An 18,576-nucleotide genomic window follows, 5' to 3' on the forward strand; every position below is an offset into this window, starting at 1 on the left:
GTTTTTTGGGTGGGGGGGGGGGGGGGGGGGGGGGGGGGGGGGGGGGGCGGACCCGTCCCTTAGCCGGCCCGCCTCACACCCTCTCTCTTCCCCTGCACGTGCTGCTCCAGCAACAATGACCTTGGCTGACCTGTACCTGCAGACCCCTCCTCCTGGCTCTTCCGGGGGCTGGCCCCTTCTCCTCCTTTTGATGTCAGTTCGAGTGCCACCTCTCAGGCCTTCCGTAGCAGGTGCTACACTCACATCTGCCCCGGCCCACATCCCCTCGGCACTCACACCGATTCTGACTTCACTGGTGACCTGTCACAAGTATCTGCGACCCCCTGCCCAGAGTCCTTCTGTGACACAGGAAGATGGTCACCCTTGTATTTGTGAAATGGACCAGATGTGCCAGGGAATTAACCCCTCTGGAAGCGGCCTCAACACGTGGCGGAAGCACCCTTACCCAGAAATCCTTGCAGCGTCAAGCCCCACCTGCCCTCCATTGAACCCTGCTCATTAGCACACCCCACCCTGACTCCAGCCTTCCCATCTCAGGTCTCTACTCCTGACGGGATCTTCCTGGGACCGCCTCCCAAATAAACTGCTTATCCTCCAATTTTCGGTTCAAGGTCGGCTCCTGGGGGCTCCCAGTCTCAGGCCCTTTGCTGGCCACCCAAGACAGAGACTCACCCACATTCTCTTCACCCTCTTTCTCCGACAAAGTTTTATCATGAGGCGAAGTAATTTTCTGAATTAGCGTGTCTCTCTAGTCTATGAGTTCCACGAGAGTTGAGACCTTCCTTGTCTTGTTTATTACTGTGGCCCCGGCCTAGTCCAGTGCTGGGCACAGAATGTCATTGCCGAATGGCTGCAGATTTGGTCATGTCATCCTTCCATCCTCTGTGGTGACGTAGAAGCAGCAAGTTGAACCTCTAGGAGCACAGAGAGGTTGGGCAAGTTATCCGCAGCCCCACATGGGGAGACTGGAGCTCAGGGCTGCCCTCCGGCCCCGTCTGGCCACCACTAAACACTGCCTCTCCCAGAGAGGCACTCACGGGAACGCCAAGTGAGATGCTTGCTCTGCTCAGGGGTCATTTCTGTCTTTGCCCAGGAAAACACTCCCGCCTGAAGGCATCTTTCCAAACCCCATCCTTCCTCGAAGAAGCTGGAAGCTTGTCTCAGTCTGCTCAGGCTGCATAACAAAAACACCACAGGCTAAGGGGCTTCAACAACAGACATTTATTTTCTCACAGCTCCGCAGGCTAGAAGTCCAAGGTCAAGGTGCCAGAAAATCTGGTTTCTGGGGAGAACTATCTTCCTGGCTTGTGGCCAGCTGCCTTTTTATTGTGCCTTCACATGACCTTTCCTCTGTGTGCCTGAAGAGGGTTCTGGCGTCTCTTCTTCATATAAAGACACCAGTCTTATGATATCGGGGCCCACCCTCTGACCTCAATTAACCTTAATTACCTCCTTAAAAGCCGTATTTCCAAAAACAGTCAAGGTGGGGGTTAGGGTTCCAACATATAAAAAGCAGAGAGTTGGGGGGGGAGGACATAATTCAGTCCATAACAGGGCTCCTTAAAAGAAATACGATCCCAGCCCAAGCCAGCCCCAACTGCAAAGCACCCGGAGAAGAGCTGGGTACCCACTGTGAGCTGTGCTAACCCAGCGGCAGGGCTGGTGCAGGATCATCAATCACCATGATACCACAGGGTGGAAAAAGATGAGTCCTCAGATAGAGCCGAAGATGAATGGGGACACTGACATGTGATTAAATTGGGATCCTCTACTGGTGGCTGATGGCCCACCCTGGGTGCAAAGTTAGCACAGCTGGGTCTGGGCTCCCAGCATCCACTGAGGCACCTGCCCCTCCTCCTGCCCAGGTTAAAGGGCTGTCCCTCCATCCCCACAGCTCTCTGTCATCCCAGCCCTATTAATGAGAGAATGGGGCGGCCAATGCGACTAGTCTCAAGTAGGCTTCTGGAGGAATCCAAAGGGAGACACTGGATTATTGTGGAGGTTAAACTTGTAAAGCTCTCAGCATATGTTAAGTGGCTAAGAAATTCATTGCTGAATAGATGAATGAATGAATGAATGAATGAGGCTTCCCCTGCTCTGAGGAGACAGACCCAGAAAGGGGCAGGAGGAAGGGAGAAGCCTGGGACCCTAGGAGATGAGAGGGAGAGGATCTGTCCCTACAGCACCCCCACCACCTTCAGCAGGTGCTGTGATCACTCATCCCTCCCTCTCCTGAGTCCTGGGTCCTCTCCCTGGCCCTCTGGGCAGCTGCGGCAGGTTCAAGGTATCGCCAGAGCCCGTTGAGAAACAAACACGGCAAGGCCTTCTCATCACCAAGCTTGCAGGTTAACTCACTGAAAGGACAGCCCCCACCAAGAGCCGGACTGGGGAGAAAACAAAAACCCGTGACTGAAGTAAAAGCGACATTTCACTTGTGCCTTTAATCTTCACGCGGCGTTTAAATGTGATATCACAAAATGACAAGATTGTACCCAGCAACAGCTCGATCGTGGGCGCTGCAGAGGGAGGCCTCTGTCTCTCCAGTTCTCTGTGGGCTGTTCAGGGCCACAGCCTCCCTGAGGCCCAACTCCTCCTCTTCCAAGGGGGCTCAGAGAAGGCAAGGGGCTTGCCCAAGGCCACAGAGCTCTTCTGGCTTTGTCCCCAGCCACTTCCAAAGTAATTTTTCCCAGAAAAAAAAAAAAAATAACTGCCTCTTGAGAGAGGGGCTTCATTTTTTCTTCTCCTCAGGTTGGAAATCATGGACAGCACTCCATGGAGATCCAAGTCCCCGGAAGCTGGTGCCATACATACGGCAAGCATGGGGGGGAGCCACCGTCCTGAGGGCTGGGGAGCGCATGGGCGAGGGGGCTCTGTGTGCTGGTCGTGCGGGGAGGAGACAGCCCCAGCCCCAGGTCTTCTGGGGGATCTGAGAGGCATTTCAGAGGAGGCTGTCTTGGAGGAAGGTCTAGACCTTTCCCCTCAAGCAGCTGTGCTCCCAAACCGGGCACACAGGCTGTAGGGGCAGGGGGGTGGCATCTGGGGCTGCTCCTTAGAGTCCCAGGGCTTAGGTGGGGCTCGGTTTAATGACCCATTAATGCGCCATACAGATCTAAGAGGTAGGTCATGTGGGTCCAGGCGATGTTCACCTGTGGGTCTGCTGCTGGTCTGCCCGGAGCCTCATCAGGCCAGTACAACCCCCCCCCACCCCTACCTATGTGAGCCTTGGCTGCTGTGGCTCACAGCTACCCCTCTCTCTGGGGAATAGACCTCTGCAGATGTCAGACGCCTTGCAGGGGGAGTTACACTGCCTCCCCAGGGCATCCGGATACAGAGGGAGCAAAGACCCAACTTCCAGGTCTCTATAAGGTAGCACCACGATGCAATTTGCACTTGAGAGCCCCCATGCAGCCAAGGCGGGACGTCTCTCTTCCTCCCCATTCTTCCCACCCTCCCTTGTCTTTGTCTGAGGAGACTTCCCTCGATGCATCACGACAGCTGAAGCCTTGTCGTAGCCTCTGCTCCTTAGCCAGTGGCTCTCAAAGTGCGGTCCCTGCCCCAGCAGCATCAGCGTCACCTGGGGACTTGTCAGAAATGCAGGTGCTCGGGGGCCCAGCCACCGTGTCCTCATAGCCCTCCAGGTGATTCTGACGCAGCGGTGCGGTTTGAGACTCACTGCTCCAGAGCATGAAGCTGAGAACAGCTGCCCATCCTTGGCTCCCACAAACCCCGGGGGACCCCAGAGCAGAATTCCTTAAGGAATCCATGGCCACTGGTCCAGGAGGAGCCACTTCAGCTCGGGTGCCCCAGAGGCATCAATTTCACTGGGGATACTGACAACTGTCCCACTAAACAAAAAATTCTGCCCTCCCACGCCGGAGGCCAGCTCCAGGCAGAGCTCCACACTCCTGGACAGAATCCGAGGCATGGCACAGGCTTACCCTTGACCTCCCAGCAGGGTTCTGCCTGTTCTCTGTTCCCAGGAGACAGAGGCCTGAGGGGAAGGCTCACCCCAAAATGGAAGTGAGAAGGGCCAGCCAGAAGGGCCCAGTGATCCTTCAAGCTCAAGAGCTCAAGGGGACCTGGGCTTGGACCCACTCCCCACCCAGGACTTACAGATATTCCCTCCACCTTCAGAGAGGAGGGTGTCGGCTGGCTTCACGGACCTCCTGCCACAAGACAGACCAAAAACCGTTGACCTTTCCTTCCAGAGACAGCGAGATCAACTGCTTATGGCCCCCAAGCCTGGAAGGGGCAGTCCTCGCGGATTTTGGGTGCCAGGTGGGAGAGGAGACCTAAGGACCCTCCTGAGAGAGGGGTGCGTGGGTGACTCAGTCGGTGGGCATCAGACTCTTGATATTGGCTCAGGTCGTGATCTTGCAGTTGTGAGATGGGGCCCCACGTCCAACTCCACGCTGATGGCACGGAGCCTGCTGGGGATTCTCTCTCGCTCTCTCTCTGCTCCTCCCCCACTTGTGCATGCACACACACATGCGCGTGTGCACGCTCTCTCTCAAAATAAATAAATAAACAGTAAAAAAGAAAAAGAGCCTTCCAAGAGGTAGAGCCCATGCAGGAGCCCAGGGCCCAAAGGCAGGGAAGAGACAGTTGGACAAGCACTCGGGCAGCCAGCCATGGGTCCCCCTGTCACAAGAGCATCGGGATGGAGCCTGTGGGGAAGTTGGGACAGTGGGTGACAGACAGGGATAGGAGTCTGCCGTGAGTGGCAAATTCTGAGCCAAGGTGGATGATGGATATTGTGTAATTACATATGATACTAAAATTATCATATAATTATTATATAATGATCATATTATAATGATGGACATCCTGAGTTCAATTCCAGAGTCTGTCCCCAGTTTGCTGTGTGGCCCTGGGCAAGTCCCTTTCCCTCTCTGATCCATAGTTTTCCCATCTACACAAGGAGGAAGTGGACTAGACACTTGCTAAGGACTGGCAATCCAAGAGTCCTTCATGCCAACTCCATCACTGACACTCCTGAGAGCTCAAGCTGTTTCTTGCATCCTGGAACAACAGTTGCGTATCAGCCCCACATTCAGCTTCCTCAGGACCTTTGCACATGCAGTTTTCTGTGCCTGGAAGCCCTACCTCCGTCCTCAAACGATACTAACGATACCAGGCTCTTTGTTTTGCATTCACATTGCTCCTTGTATGTCTTGTAAGACCTAATACCGTTTGTAACTTGATATTTACTTTGTGGCTTTTGGCTCCTGTCTCTCTCTTCCACAGGGCTGTGAGCTTGTAAGTCCAGGGCCTCTGTTCTTTTCATTGCGATTCTAGCATTCCACATGGCACCTGACCTATAGTGGACAGTCATTAAATATCTGTTGAATGAATGAATGAATGAATGAATGGTGGCTATTATCATTATTATTGGGAGCCAAGAAGCTCTCTAAAAAGGTTGCAGAACCCAGTTCTGACCACCCCAGAAAGGGAAAAGCCAATGGCATGAGCGACTGGCGTCTGTGGCCTTCAGTTCTGAGGGGCTGACCTCTCTTTGCATCTGCCCCCTGCAGGGGAAAGTCTCCTGTCTTAAGGAAGTGACCCTTATCGAGGAAGGAGGCTGTGTTCTTACTGCCTTCTTGACCCTGTGAACCAGGACTGAGGCGCTCTGTGACTGCCTGAGGATATGGGCTACTTTGGTGCGGTGGGGGGGAGGGGGGGGAGGGGGGGGGGGTCAGAGCCCCAGGGGATCTGTGATAGGCCGGATCACCTGGACCTTTGCCACTTTGGGAGTCTGCAGAGAAAAAAGATCCATCCACAGAGGCACACACATGCATGCCTGGAATTCAAATTTGTGAGCATAAACACACATACCCGTGCCCTTGCACGAACACCCACGCTAGAAATACAAGATGCACACATACACATGCACGCCAGCGGTGTGCGCACAGAGCATGTCATGTTCACATACATGATGTCCCCAAAGCGTGCATACACAAACAGGCACGGAAACATACGTGTGCACATGCCTTTGTTCTCGTACACGCAACAGGAGTACATGTAATGCATCGACAGACACAGCGTGTAGGTTTATATAAACGCACCTCATGCACAACGGGACACTGGTCCATTTCTCTGTTCAGGACTTGAATACGGAACCTTGCTCAGGACTCCTCCCAGGAGCACTGGATATTCTCGGAAGGCCTTTCTTTTCTACCACTCCTCTCCTCACCCCAATCACCCCACAGTTCACCAAGCAACCCCCACTTCCCTAACCCTCGATCAGGCACACAAAAGGCTGCCTGAACGTGGGGCAGGGGAGAGCGCTTCTGGAAGTGCCCGCAGCGCGCCAGTGTCCTTGTTCAGCCAGGTCTCTCCTCCCGGGTTTCCGGAGACATCACCTCCTCTTTCGCTCCGACGGGGCCGGGGCGCCCCCTGGTGGCCGAAACAGCAGCGCCGTCCTGGCAGCCAGGTTGTGAGCGGCGCTTGTCCCCGTGGCGTGGGGACACTCACCTGGTCCCTCTCTTCGTGTAATCTTCGCAGCCAGGTCTCGAGGCCCCCGTCGCAGAGCTGGGGGCGCGGCCACTGCTGTCATTCAGTTCTCGCACCTGAGAGACCGAGAAAGAGGCGACCTGGCCGGAAAGAATCACGGCTTAGCAGGAGACAGGCAGAGCCCGCGAGGGTCACCGTGGCCTCTTCCCCGTCCCAGCACCACACACAGGGCAATACTTATTTGTTGAACTTGGGGCTGCAGCCCTGATTTGGTACTGTGCGTGTGTGTGTGTGTGTGTGTGTGTGTGTGGAGGGGCATTTAGCCCCTAGAGGGAGCCAGGGAGCAGGGGACCCAGAGTTAGAGCCCACCTTCAGGCTTAGTGGACAGCGGTTTCCCAGACAGAGGCTGGAGGTGTGTGTTTCGTCACACACACACATGCACACACACTATATAGTCATGAATACACATACGCGCACCTGATACACGCCATACACACACGCACACCTGCACGTGTAGGCACATGTGCACACACTCATGCACATGTGCATGCAGCATACACACAGGTAACCTGCACGTGGACACACGCACATGCACACTCCTGCAAATGCACACATGCACACCTGCAAACACTACACACACACGCACACACACGGCACACACAAGACACATGCACACACACGCACGTGTACCCTCACACACACAGCTCCTCCCCCATCGGCGTCAGATCACAGGGACCACGTTGTCTTCCCACCATGCCCCCTGTCCAACCAAGGCCACTGACATCAAATGCTCTTCTCCCCAAAGGCAAAAGGCTGGGGCATCCTCACGGGGCAGCGCGGCGGAGGCGGGGAGGTGCTCGGCAGGGACCGGAGGCGCTGGCAGCTTCCGGAGGAACCTCTTGAGCAACTTGGACGCGTCGTTGTGGGGACACTCGTCCCCGCTGAAAAGGCCAGCGTACAGGGGCGCCTGGGGAGGCTCAGTCAGTAAAGCATAAGACTCTCTCGGTTTCAGCTTAGGTCATGACCTCGTGGTTTCGTGAGTTCGAGCCCCGCACGGGGCTCTGCTCCGGCAGTGCGGAGGCAGCTTGGGATTTTCTCTCCCTCCCTCTCTCTCTGCCCCTCCCCTACTCACCCTGTCTCTGTCTCTGTCAAAATAAATAAATAAACTTAAAAAAAAAATTTTTTTTTAAGCCAGTGTGGAAATCTCTCTCCAGCCTTTGCCCCCTCCCCAGGAGGAAGGAGGGGCACCAAAGAGCAGTTGGCCCAAAGCTCCAATAACAGTTGTCTACCCCTCCTCTGGGCCTCAGTTTCCTCATCTGCAAAGTAATAGCACCCACCTCTGAGGGCTGAGTCATTCTTTTATTTTCCTGTAATAATCATTTTAATGAAGTATTGGAAATAGTTTTAAACTCCTGATCAATAGGACTATGCACAAATGTGGGAATATGCCGCACTTTACAGAAAAATAAAGCTAAGCCTTCAAATGTACGACAACTTGAGGCATAGATCCCTTCTGAAAGTTTCTCTTTTAACACACGCCTCATTCATAGCATTTTACATTACAACCGGCTGAAGCAAAAAACGTGGCCACTTTAACGTTTAGTGCAGTATAGAACGTGGCCATAACAGTCTTCGCGGATTAAACGGTCTAATTGGGTAAATCACATGGCACAGGGTTTCGCTCAATACCCGTCGGCAGGCTGCCTCCAGGGTCCGGAGGGGCAGCCTCCCCGGCCTGCCATTCTGCGCTGTCTCCTTGCTTTCACCCTCCTAGAATCCCCTCACCCAAACACAGAATGCTAACAAGCTGGGAACTGGATTCTCTCCTGGCTCAAGGGGAGAGATGTAGCCTGGATGACGTGGGGGAAGCCAGACCATGACCTTGACCCTGGCCTGGGATCCAGGCACCCTGAGAATGCCTTCGTGTCCAGCCCTCTCTCTGTTTTCTTCTTAAAGTTTATTTATTTATTGGGGGGGGGGTGGCGGGGAGAGGAAGAAAGAGGACCCCAAGCAGGCTCCACATTGTCAGCACAGAGCCCGACACGGGGCAGAGTCCGACACGGGGTTCGAACCCATGAACAGAACCGTGAGATCATGACCTGAGCCTAAACCAGGAGTCGGATGCTTAACCAACTGAGCCATGCAGGTGCCCCAGTCCTCTCTTTTCCAGAACAGGACAGCAGCTATGAGAGAAGGAAGCCAACGTTTCAACCAGCACCTTGCAAAGTGGGATTCAAAGGGGTGTGTTTGTCTCCCACGAAAACCGGGAAGGAGAGAGAGCTAGGAGTAGGACAATGGCCTTCTTGGCTGCTTCCAGGGCCCACTGGTGCTCTGAGAGCTTTATATCCCTTTTTCTCATTTAGCCCTTAACAAAAAGGGGATACTGTTATGATAAAGTCACTTCACAGATACTGACAGAGGTTCAAAAATTCACCCCCAGTCTCCGAGCTAGCAAATGTCAGAGCCAGAATTTGAAACCAGGATTCCCTATTCTAAGGTCCACGCTCTTACTGCCCCCCCCAGACTAGACATCTCCCAACGGTGGCCCCAGATGCAGCCTCTCATGCGCTAAATGAGCCTAAGTTGGGGACAACTTACGGCCTGAAGGATCAGCGGGCCCAGGGTGCTGGGGAGGGCTTTGCAGTCAGCTTCCAGCAGGGAGTCGAGGGGCACGCCTCGGCGTGTTTCTGTGGGACGTCAAGAGCCGAAGGGGCATTTCACATCCTGGAATGACGTTTGGGCTCCAACCTGCAAGATCTGGGCGACTGGAGCCAGACTTCTTTCCCTGCGTGAGGACCGAGCTCTCTGGAGAATGGTTGAGTTCAAACCTCACATCTCTCGAGCAGAACCCTTGGTCTCGGCAGTGATGAAAACATTAGCTGCATCACAGACCAAAAAAATCTGAGCTGGTAAAGAGGCGTTGAAAGGAAAATGTGCTGCTGCCCCAGGGAGCGTTGGGTAAGGTGTGTACCAGTGGTCTGGGGTGGAGGGTCTAGCCCTGCAGGCAGGGGCCAAGTTCCCAAGACCCATTCCCAGGTCTTCTTCATTCTGTCTTGCAGTCTTCCGGGGCAAGCTCTTCCTTCCAAATCTACTCGACCTTCCTTCTCTCTTCAACTGTCTACCCCTCTGCAAACCCCCTACCCCTGGTCTGTCTTACCCACCATCTTCTTGTCTTTAAAGAAACAAACAAAAAATCACAATGTATCATGTTGACAATGATGCAGTGAAATGAACACTCTCTGAACCAATACACCACTGAAGGGTAACTAACACCAAGAACTTAGTAGGTAAGTTCCAGATAATCTAAGACACATTCAAAGTTTCATGTAGAAGAATTGAGATCGTGTTTTTCAATAAGAGAAACAAGGAAATAATAAGTGTCCAGTAATAAGGAAATGGTTAAATAAATTAGAATATATCCCTAAGGAAGAAAATAACTACCCTGAGTAAACACCATGTTTTCAAAGAATGTTATCGATAGTTGTGATAAATAATAATATTGTTCCCAGTTCGTTACCCCTCCTTATATCCACACCCTTTGCCATATGAATTTGGAATTCTTCCCATTAAAGAAACAGAAGATACTTCGCCATTCCTTCGCTAGTCAACCAGGTGATAGCTTGGACCAACGGACCAATGATCCCCATGATGCAGGCAGAGGTTTGAAATACTTTGTGTGGCAGGGTTCGCTCTGCCACCGATGCCATGAGGACAGGCCTCAGATGGCCTGCTGGGCCCAGAAGGATGAGAGACATTAGAAGCAGACCCAGACCCAGCCAATAGCTTGAGTCAAGGCCAGCTGAGATCAGCCAGCCAACCCCCAGTTCACCCAAAAACATGCAAACGAAATTAACTAATTGTTTTAAGTCGTGAGTTTGGGTTGTTTGTGATGATGCATTATTGTGGCAATAACTGAATGATGCACTGGGAAATGTCCATAATTCTATATTTAGTGAAAAAAAGATACACACACACACACACACACACACAGAGGAAGATGATGCACTGAGAGTTAATAACACTTATATCTGAATTATATTTTTCCTTATTGTGTTTTGCTCTACTTTCCAAATTTCCTACAATGAGTAGGGATTGTTTTCATGTGCAAAAATACACGTATATGTATATAAATAACAGAAAGAAATACGGCAGTTAAGTATGTGTTCGTGGAAGATTCTCCACACAGCTCCCTCGATGAGAGTTTCTGAAGCACCAGGACCACAGACCTGTGCCTCCTGCTTCCCGGTCTTACTCCTCTTCAGGACCAAGCCAAGGAGGGCGCCAGGCGCAGCGGTGGGGTCAGGGGCCAGAGCAGGGATCTCCCGCATGTCCTGTAGAGACAAGTCTCCTATCCCCAAATCTGCCTTTAGGGATCATAAACTCCTAGGGAGGGGAGTGAAGACAATGGCTCAGGTCAGGTGCCTTGACTTGTGTTGAGGCTTTCCCACCCCCCGCGGGAGGTTATGAGGAGGAGAGAGCAGGGGCTCAGGATTCCATCCCAGGTTCAAGTTCAAACTCTATCGCTGACTGACTGGATCACATTCTGAGCCTCTAAATCCCCATCTCCGATCGTGACATAGTGCCCGACTCATAGGGTTTTGTAAAATGGCCTAAGGGGTATAAAGTGCTTAGGGTCCAACCTAAGCGAGGCCCCAATAAATGGAAGCTGTTTTTATGACTTGTATTCCAACAGGAAGGGCTGAAGGGGAGGGAACACCGCACGGACCTCTTATCATTGCTTCTATTCTGGTCCTTTGTTGCTCTCCCTCGCCCCATCTGTCTTTACCCTTAGCAGTGCCACCCACAGCTACAACGCTCCTCCTGGGATTACTCTGAGTAATGATGGAATAGTGATTGGAAAATAAATTGTGCTCGGCTCCGCCATCTAGAGGCCACCGTGGGGTTCTGCAGGCAGCCCCGGGCCTTCCAGCTGCCAGAGATGAAAAAACGGGAGGGAGAGGGACTGAGGGGTTTGTTTTGTTTCGCCTGGATGACTCCACCAGGTGATTCCCCAGTGGCCCAGTCGAGGGCTCTAAGAAGGGACAGGAAGCATGCTGAGGTGGTACGTGATAATGTTATGGCTGTCCTACAGCTTAGGGCTTGCAGCCTAGGCTGTGGAATCACACCTTCTCGGCTCAAAGTCTGATGGTCCCTGTGAGTTTGGGTAAACCATTTTACCTTTCTGTGTGTCACGGGTCTCACTTGTAAAGTGGGCTAATGACACTATCTGCTTCACAGAACTTGGGGAGATTAAATTAGATACAGCATATACAACACAGTACCTAACACACAGTGAGTGGTCAACAATTGTTAACGATTACTATTTTTTACTGATTCAGGGAATTACTGCCAGCACAGGAGAATGAAGTGAAATCGTGCAGGCGAAGTACTCGGCATAAAGCCTCGTCCATCATAAAAGTCAACGAGTGGTATCTTTAGATCATTGAACATTATCGTTCCCAGTTTAATGGGGGCAATCCAATGATCAAGTCTAGAAGGTAAGATAATGTTGAGCATTAATTGTCCCTGAGGCTTTAGAAGTTGAAAGGCGTTACTTAAAACTTTTGCCTGAGGCACTGTGCTTACGCAAGATATTTTCCCCGGGGAGAAACTGGGTAAAGAGTCCACGGGAACTCTGTACTAATTTTGCAACTTGTTGTGAGTCTAAAAGTATCTCAAAATGAAAAGGAAACCTTCTATTTGGGTGAATGAAAGTGCTTTCACGGTGGAGTAGGGGTTCCTGCGGGAGGGGGCGTACTTCCTACGCAGTGGGGAGTAACGGGCCCCCGGGGAAGGCTGTGGGCTGGGGGGTCCAGTCGGACCTCAGGATCCGCCAGCTCTGTCATCTCGCTCTGGGCTTCCCGGCCCCTTTCCTGCCGGTGAAGTTGGGGGGTGGTGACAGCACCCACCTTCCAGGGTGAGGTAAGGAAACGAGCCAGTGCATGGGAAGCTTCTGGAACAAGGCCCAGGGCCGGCTACCCGGGGTTACCTATCCAACCACATCAAGGTATGGTCCGTGGAGAACCTTTTCCTTTTAGTAACAGCAGGACCTGGGAAACCTCCACATGATGAGAGGGGTCAGAATAGTGGCTTCCCTGGGGGGGGTGGGGGGGGACGGGGATCGAGTGGGGAGGCACGGGGGAGCCTTCAGGGGTAGATCTGGATCTGGCGGGAGTTACCCAGTGCACACATCAAGCTGCACACGGTAAATATGGGCACACCTTACCATGCACTTTATTTCGATCTTAAAAACCTAAATATAAACGATTACATTCTCATTTGGAAGGAAATGTGCTGAGGCGGTTGAGCCTTTTGGAAATAAAGGAAAGCAGAAGTTGGGTCTCTCTCTTTCACACCAGACACCGAAACTCATTCAAAAAAGAACCAGAAAAACACATGCAGGTAGGTGGACAGTGACCAGTTTGCTGGATGAAGGAGGACTTTCTAAGCATAAAGACAAAGAACGTAAATGGACATGAAGAAGAACATACGTGCCCGTAGCTCCCTGCTCCCCGGTCCCCGACGCGGGCAGTTACTGGGTAGGTGGCTGAGGAATCAACAACGGAGCACTGGATGCCCGGCAGCACAGAGGGGTGAGGAGGGGGAGGCGGGGTGTGCTGGTGCCCGAGGATGGGGCCCGCCACCAGCCCTCTGGGCAGTGTGCTCACCCGCAGGGAACACTTGACCAGGTGCCTCCGGGGAGGGGGTGGGGGTGGCGGGGCCTCTGCAGGAGCCAAACAGCCTGTCCCCAGCAGGCAGCGTCCACGTGGAAGGCTTCCTCCCTCCTCCCTTCCCTGCCTGCCTCTGCCCAGATTCTGCGGCTGGAAACAGAACAGAGAGGCAGTCAGGACCAGCCACCTCCCCATCGATTCCCAGCCCAGAGCTCTAGGAAGCGATTTCCCGTGCAAGGGCACGGGCTCACTAAACCCAGCAGCAACTAAGATCAGGGGCTGAGGTCATGACTCCAGGAAGCAAGCTCTTAGGCTGCGGATTCAGGCCTTTACCCGAGCACCTGCCGGAAGAGTGAAATGCTCAGGGGTGTGAACCTTCTCTTCACAGAGCAGCCCGTGGCATAGCTGGAGAATGCCCACGCCTGGAGAACGTGGGCCACTTACCCGGAGGAGACTTAGAAGCCCCGGAACTGAGCTGGGTCTGTTTCCTAACTGAGTCCCCATCCTCTGAAAATACTTCCTCTGCGAGTTACAGATGGCTCCCAGTTAGCCCCGCGGGCAGCCAATGACACACGGCCCCGGGACTTAGGAGCCAGTCCCAACCCCTTCACAGGTGCAGCAGCTGAGGTGCCGAAATCTTGCCCAAGATCCCATAGCCGCTAAAGACCTGCATGGAAAATGGGAACATAGTGGCCTGCAGGTGCACAGACAAGCATTCACACACACACACACACACACACACACACACACACACACACACACCAACACAGCCCTGCAACAGAATCACTGTCGCACTTAGGATGTGGTGGCCTCGCAGAGGCCCCGGGCAGACACGTCCTGCAGTAACTTTTATGCCACTCACTCACCGTTGAACTGAAGCCTCCAAAGATGTCCCTGACACCTCCGGCAGGTGCTTCGTGCCGTCTTCGGGTTGAGCGGGTGTAGACGTCCAGCCAGCGCACAGCAGCCATCTGGGTCTGCGTCAGGTTGGACAGGAGCCCCTGGTGGTCACCGTCCAAGCCCTGGCCTCCAAGGAGGCCTGGCAGGCCCGTATCCTGCAGCCACGGTGATCCGACTTCTTCGGCCGACAGTGAACACCGAGATGAACACACCCAGCTACACGCTCAGCCACAGGCACTAACCGAAGCCTCATATAAAAACACTTACCCACGTGGACACAAGGGACATCCACATATCTGACCATGAAACCCCCTAACACCAACCACGCTTTTCAATGGGGGAAATCTAGCAAGACACCTGAGAATACGGGGGACACCAATGGGATGAACCACTGTCTAGATTTAAGCCTGTACCACTGCAACCCCTGGGGAACAGAGCAGACTGAGGCGGCCCCTGGTATCTTCTGGTTCTGGAATGCAGCAATGAATTCACTCCTCCCAGATCTGGCGGAGACCCCCACAGAATCACGTGGGCCCAGCCATGTCGAGCGTGGGCGAGCCGTCGGTGTCCCCTTGGAAAGTCCCTCTCTAGGCAAGACCTTATTTATGATGGAATAGATCCCCCCACCAGGCTTCACTGTGGTCCCAACAGCAAAACCAGCCATCCGAATCGTGGGGACATGTTGAGACCGCAGGTTCCTGCGTCCCGCCTCCAGAGATTCCACCCAGGAGTTGGAACATCTGCCCTTGGGACAGCCTCCCCAGGTTACTCTAAGGCAGTAGGGCCTTCAGATCACAGCCGGGAAATAAGGAAACGTCGGCCTGGTGCGTTCCTTCCCCATTGTGGCCCACAGCCAAGACCTCAAGGAAGAAGTGGCACACACGTGTGTGAGCAGACCTACGGGTGTGCGCAGGGTTGTGCCCAGCGTTAACCAAGTTAGTCAACCAGGCCCTGGTGGCTCACAAAACCCAAGATTGCTTTTTATGGCAGCCTGGATTGTACAAATAAGCCAGACATCCCCGTCTCCTTCCAACATTTCCCTGGTACTTGGGAGCCAGGCAAAGGCTTCCAAAGGGCAGCCACAGCTGTGTGGGCCCTCCCCTAACAGGTGCCGGCTGGTGGAGGCTCTGAGTCCACTGCAATGCCCGGACTGGCGTGCCCTCCTGCTAGCCCCGGGTCATTTGTGCAGGAAACCAGGGTTTCCTGAAATTGACACGTTTACCTATCACCTTTATCGTCTTTGTCTGTATCCAGTTATTCCTGTACAATCGTTTACTTCATATTTTTCCCTAATCATGGGTCACATTTTCACTTAAATATGTTCTTTAACAAAATTGTTTTTAACGTTTATTTATTTTTGAAAGAGATAGACAAAGTGCGAGCAGGGGAGGGGCAGAGAGGGAGGGAGACACAGAATCGGAAGCAGGCGCCAGGCTCCGAGCGGTCCACACGGAACCCGACGCGGGGCTCGAACTCACGAACCGTGAGATCATGACCTGAGCTGAAGTCGGATGCTTCACCGACTGAGCCACCCAGGCGCCCCTCAGTTAAATCTATTCTTTAAAAAAGTCAATACCCGGGGCGCCTGGGTGGCTCAGTCGGTTAAGTGTCCGACTCTTGGGTCTTGATCTCGTAGTCCTGAGTTCAAGCCCCGCATTGGGCTCCCCTGCGAGTATGGAGCCTATTTCAAAAAAAGCCAAAACAACAACAAAACATCAAAAAAGTCGATATCCTACCCATTAGAAGGAGCATCCACCACCACTCGCCAGAAGCAGAAGTTAAGGAGAAGCAGTGACTATATTCACATTCTTGGCCCGGGCTGCCCAGAGGCTCCTGCTGCCTTGCGGGTCTAAAATAGCTCCTGTTTTTATTTAGTTGTTCACACAGATTTCTCCTTTATCCACCCTGGCCCCAGTCTTTCTGTTTTGTTTGAAATGAGATTGCTGGCCAGGTCATGGTGGCAGGTTGGTTTCCTGCAGTGGGGGCATCTCCCACTTCTTCCAGCCCCTGTGTGTGCTCTGCGCTTGAGACGCCACGGCAGACCCTCAGGCCTCTCCCCAAGGGGGGATCAATGTGTCCCATACAGCCACATGTTTTGGAAACCGGGGGCTGAAATATGTGCCAAACCAAGGAGGTTTCCATGTGGATGCTCTTTCAATGACCTCATCCACTGAACCAATAAGGACAGAGTATGAGAATGTGCTTGGCACTGAGGATGCAGCGGTGAAAATGACGGACAATGTCCGTGGCTTTGTGGAGCTTCTGTTGTAGGTAGAACTGCCTCGCTGAGCCCTGTTAACCTCCAGAGCAGTTAGACATCATCATCATCACCATCATCACCATCACCATCATCACCATCATCACCATCACCATCATCATCACCATCACCATCATCATCATCACCATCACCATCATCATCATCACCATCATCACCATCACCATCATCACCATCACCATCACCATCACCATCATCACCATCACCATCACCATCACCATCATCATCATCACCATCACCATCATCATCACCATCATCACCATCATCATCACCACCATCATCATCACCATCATCATCATCACCATCATCACCATCACCATCACCATCACCATCATCACCATCACCATCACCATCATCACCATCACCATCATCATCATCATCACCATCATCACCATCACCATCACCATCATCATCATCACCATCACCATCACCATCATCATCACCATCACCATCATCATCACCATCATCATCATCATCACCATCATCACCATCATGACAGTGACTGCTGCTCTACACTGCTAAATTTGGGGTGCTTATGTAGTAAGAGATAACAGGGCCCCGTGGTTGTCTGTCACTCTGAGAGAGATGGGGAGACATCCAAATTTTGAGCAGAGTACTTAGAATTCCATTCGAATGTTAGCTCCACCAGGGGACAGACTTTCCTTTGTGTTCACTGTTGTATCCCCAGTGCCTAAAACAGTACCTGGCATGTAATAGGCACTCATCAGTATTTGCTAACTGACTTAATCTAAGGAGGGCATAATCTAATTTACATTATAAAAAGACCATTTTGACTATTGGGTGGAAGAGATGGAGACAGGACAGCTGGGATCAAGGGTGGGGCAGGGAAATCGTTGAAGAAGATACTGCACCAGTCCAGATGTGAGGGAGGGCCCCTTCCTCTTCCGGTTCCTGACTGGCCCCTGCCACATCTCCCCTTGTCGGAGGGCCCCCCTGGCAGCCAGCAGGCTCCTCACCCTGTGGGAGCAGGTTTATGCCCCCGCTGCCATCCTCTTCCTGCAGCCCAACCTTCTGTTGGATCCACTCTACCTGCATCCAAAAGCCATCCATGGACAAGCTCTCCCGAAAACAAACAACCAACCAAACAGAAAAGAAAAGAAGATGGTGTGCATTCATCCAGCCACAGAAATTGATTCAAGGAAGGTAACACGCAGGACTCTTGCTGGGAGTTCTGGGATAGGAGCACCCGCTCTTGACATGGAGGCAAAGCGAGTGGCCTCAAGGAACTGGCGGGCACACAGTGGGGATCCAGGCTTAGAACAAAGCGGATCCCACACTCGGCAATAAATAGAAAATTTTTAAAAAATTTTAATGTTTATTTATTTTTGAGAGAGAGAGACAGAGCATGAGCAGGGGAGGAGCAGAGAGAGAGGGAGACACAGAATCTGAAACAGGTTCCAGGCTCTGAGCTGTCAGCACAGAGCACAACGCGGGGCTCGAACTCACAAACCATGAGACCGTGACCTGAGCCAAAGCCGGACGCTCAACCGACTGAGCCACCCAGGTGCCCCAATAAATAGAAAATTTTAAAACTGGGTCCTAGGTGTTGTCACAGAGTAGTTTGAGTCACAAGAGGGTCACTTACACAGCACATTTTACTTGAAAGATCCTCACTGGGGAGGTAGCATGGTTTTTAATCCGTCCCCTTTGACAGAGGCTTGGGTTCTTTCCACCTGTCAGTATCACAAGTAAACGACGAAAGCATCATATTTATTATCGTGTTCCCTTGAGCAGAGGAAACAATAAAACAGAGTGCTAGAAGTGGGTTTGCCGAATCAAAAGGTTTGTGAAATTATGACACTTCTTGCCGAATTGCCTTCCGAAAGAGATCATTCTACTGGATTTGTTTGTTGTTACTACAGCCCAGAATAGGGTGCTGATTTTGTTCCTTCTGCCTCCCTGGCCTCCCTCTTGTGGGGTCCGCTGCCCTGGAGCCCCTGAGGCGGTGCCTCACCCACATTGAGATCCCACCCATCAACGTCCCCCCAACTTAGCGTCACCGATGCTTAGAAGGGCCTCCTGCTTGGTTTAATCATCATCCTGAAATTCTTAATAACGTTTGAACAAGGGCCTCTGTGTTCGTTTGGCCCATGGCCCGTCCTAACCCACAGGCCCTGGCTTGTGCCTTTCTCCCAAGTGTCCTGCCCCCACACTGAGCGCGACGCCAAGCGATACACATTGGCATCCCAAAATATACTCAAAGGTGGTAAAGCAGAGGCAGCTCAAGTCCGCCAGGGCCCAAAGGAAGAGGCAGGG

At 52.6% G+C, this 18,576-nt stretch overlaps 1 protein-coding gene across 1 annotated transcript; it reads right to left on the reverse strand.

Annotated features, from left to right (window-relative positions):
- Positions 1-4,969: 4,969 nt before the first annotated feature.
- Positions 4,970-17,525, reverse strand: ARHGAP40 (Rho GTPase activating protein 40). The gene is given in 17 exon segments (XM_049650394.1): positions 4,970-5,022; positions 5,510-5,635; positions 5,638-5,755; positions 6,411-6,422; positions 6,469-6,542; positions 6,545-6,593; positions 7,178-7,420; positions 8,227-8,402; positions 9,048-9,140; positions 9,425-9,451; positions 10,589-10,806; positions 10,808-10,836; positions 12,945-13,177; positions 13,569-13,646; positions 13,767-13,791; positions 13,853-14,202; positions 17,277-17,525. Coding segments are annotated over 17 exon segments (2,064 nt in total). The 5' UTR covers positions 17,437-17,525.
- Between the last annotated feature and the right edge of the window lie 1,051 nt (positions 17,526-18,576).

The sequence above is a fragment of the Panthera uncia genome (assembly GCF_023721935.1).
Source record: "Panthera uncia isolate 11264 chromosome A3 unlocalized genomic scaffold, Puncia_PCG_1.0 HiC_scaffold_11, whole genome shotgun sequence".
Taxonomy (NCBI): Eukaryota; Metazoa; Chordata; class Mammalia; order Carnivora; family Felidae; genus Panthera; species Panthera uncia.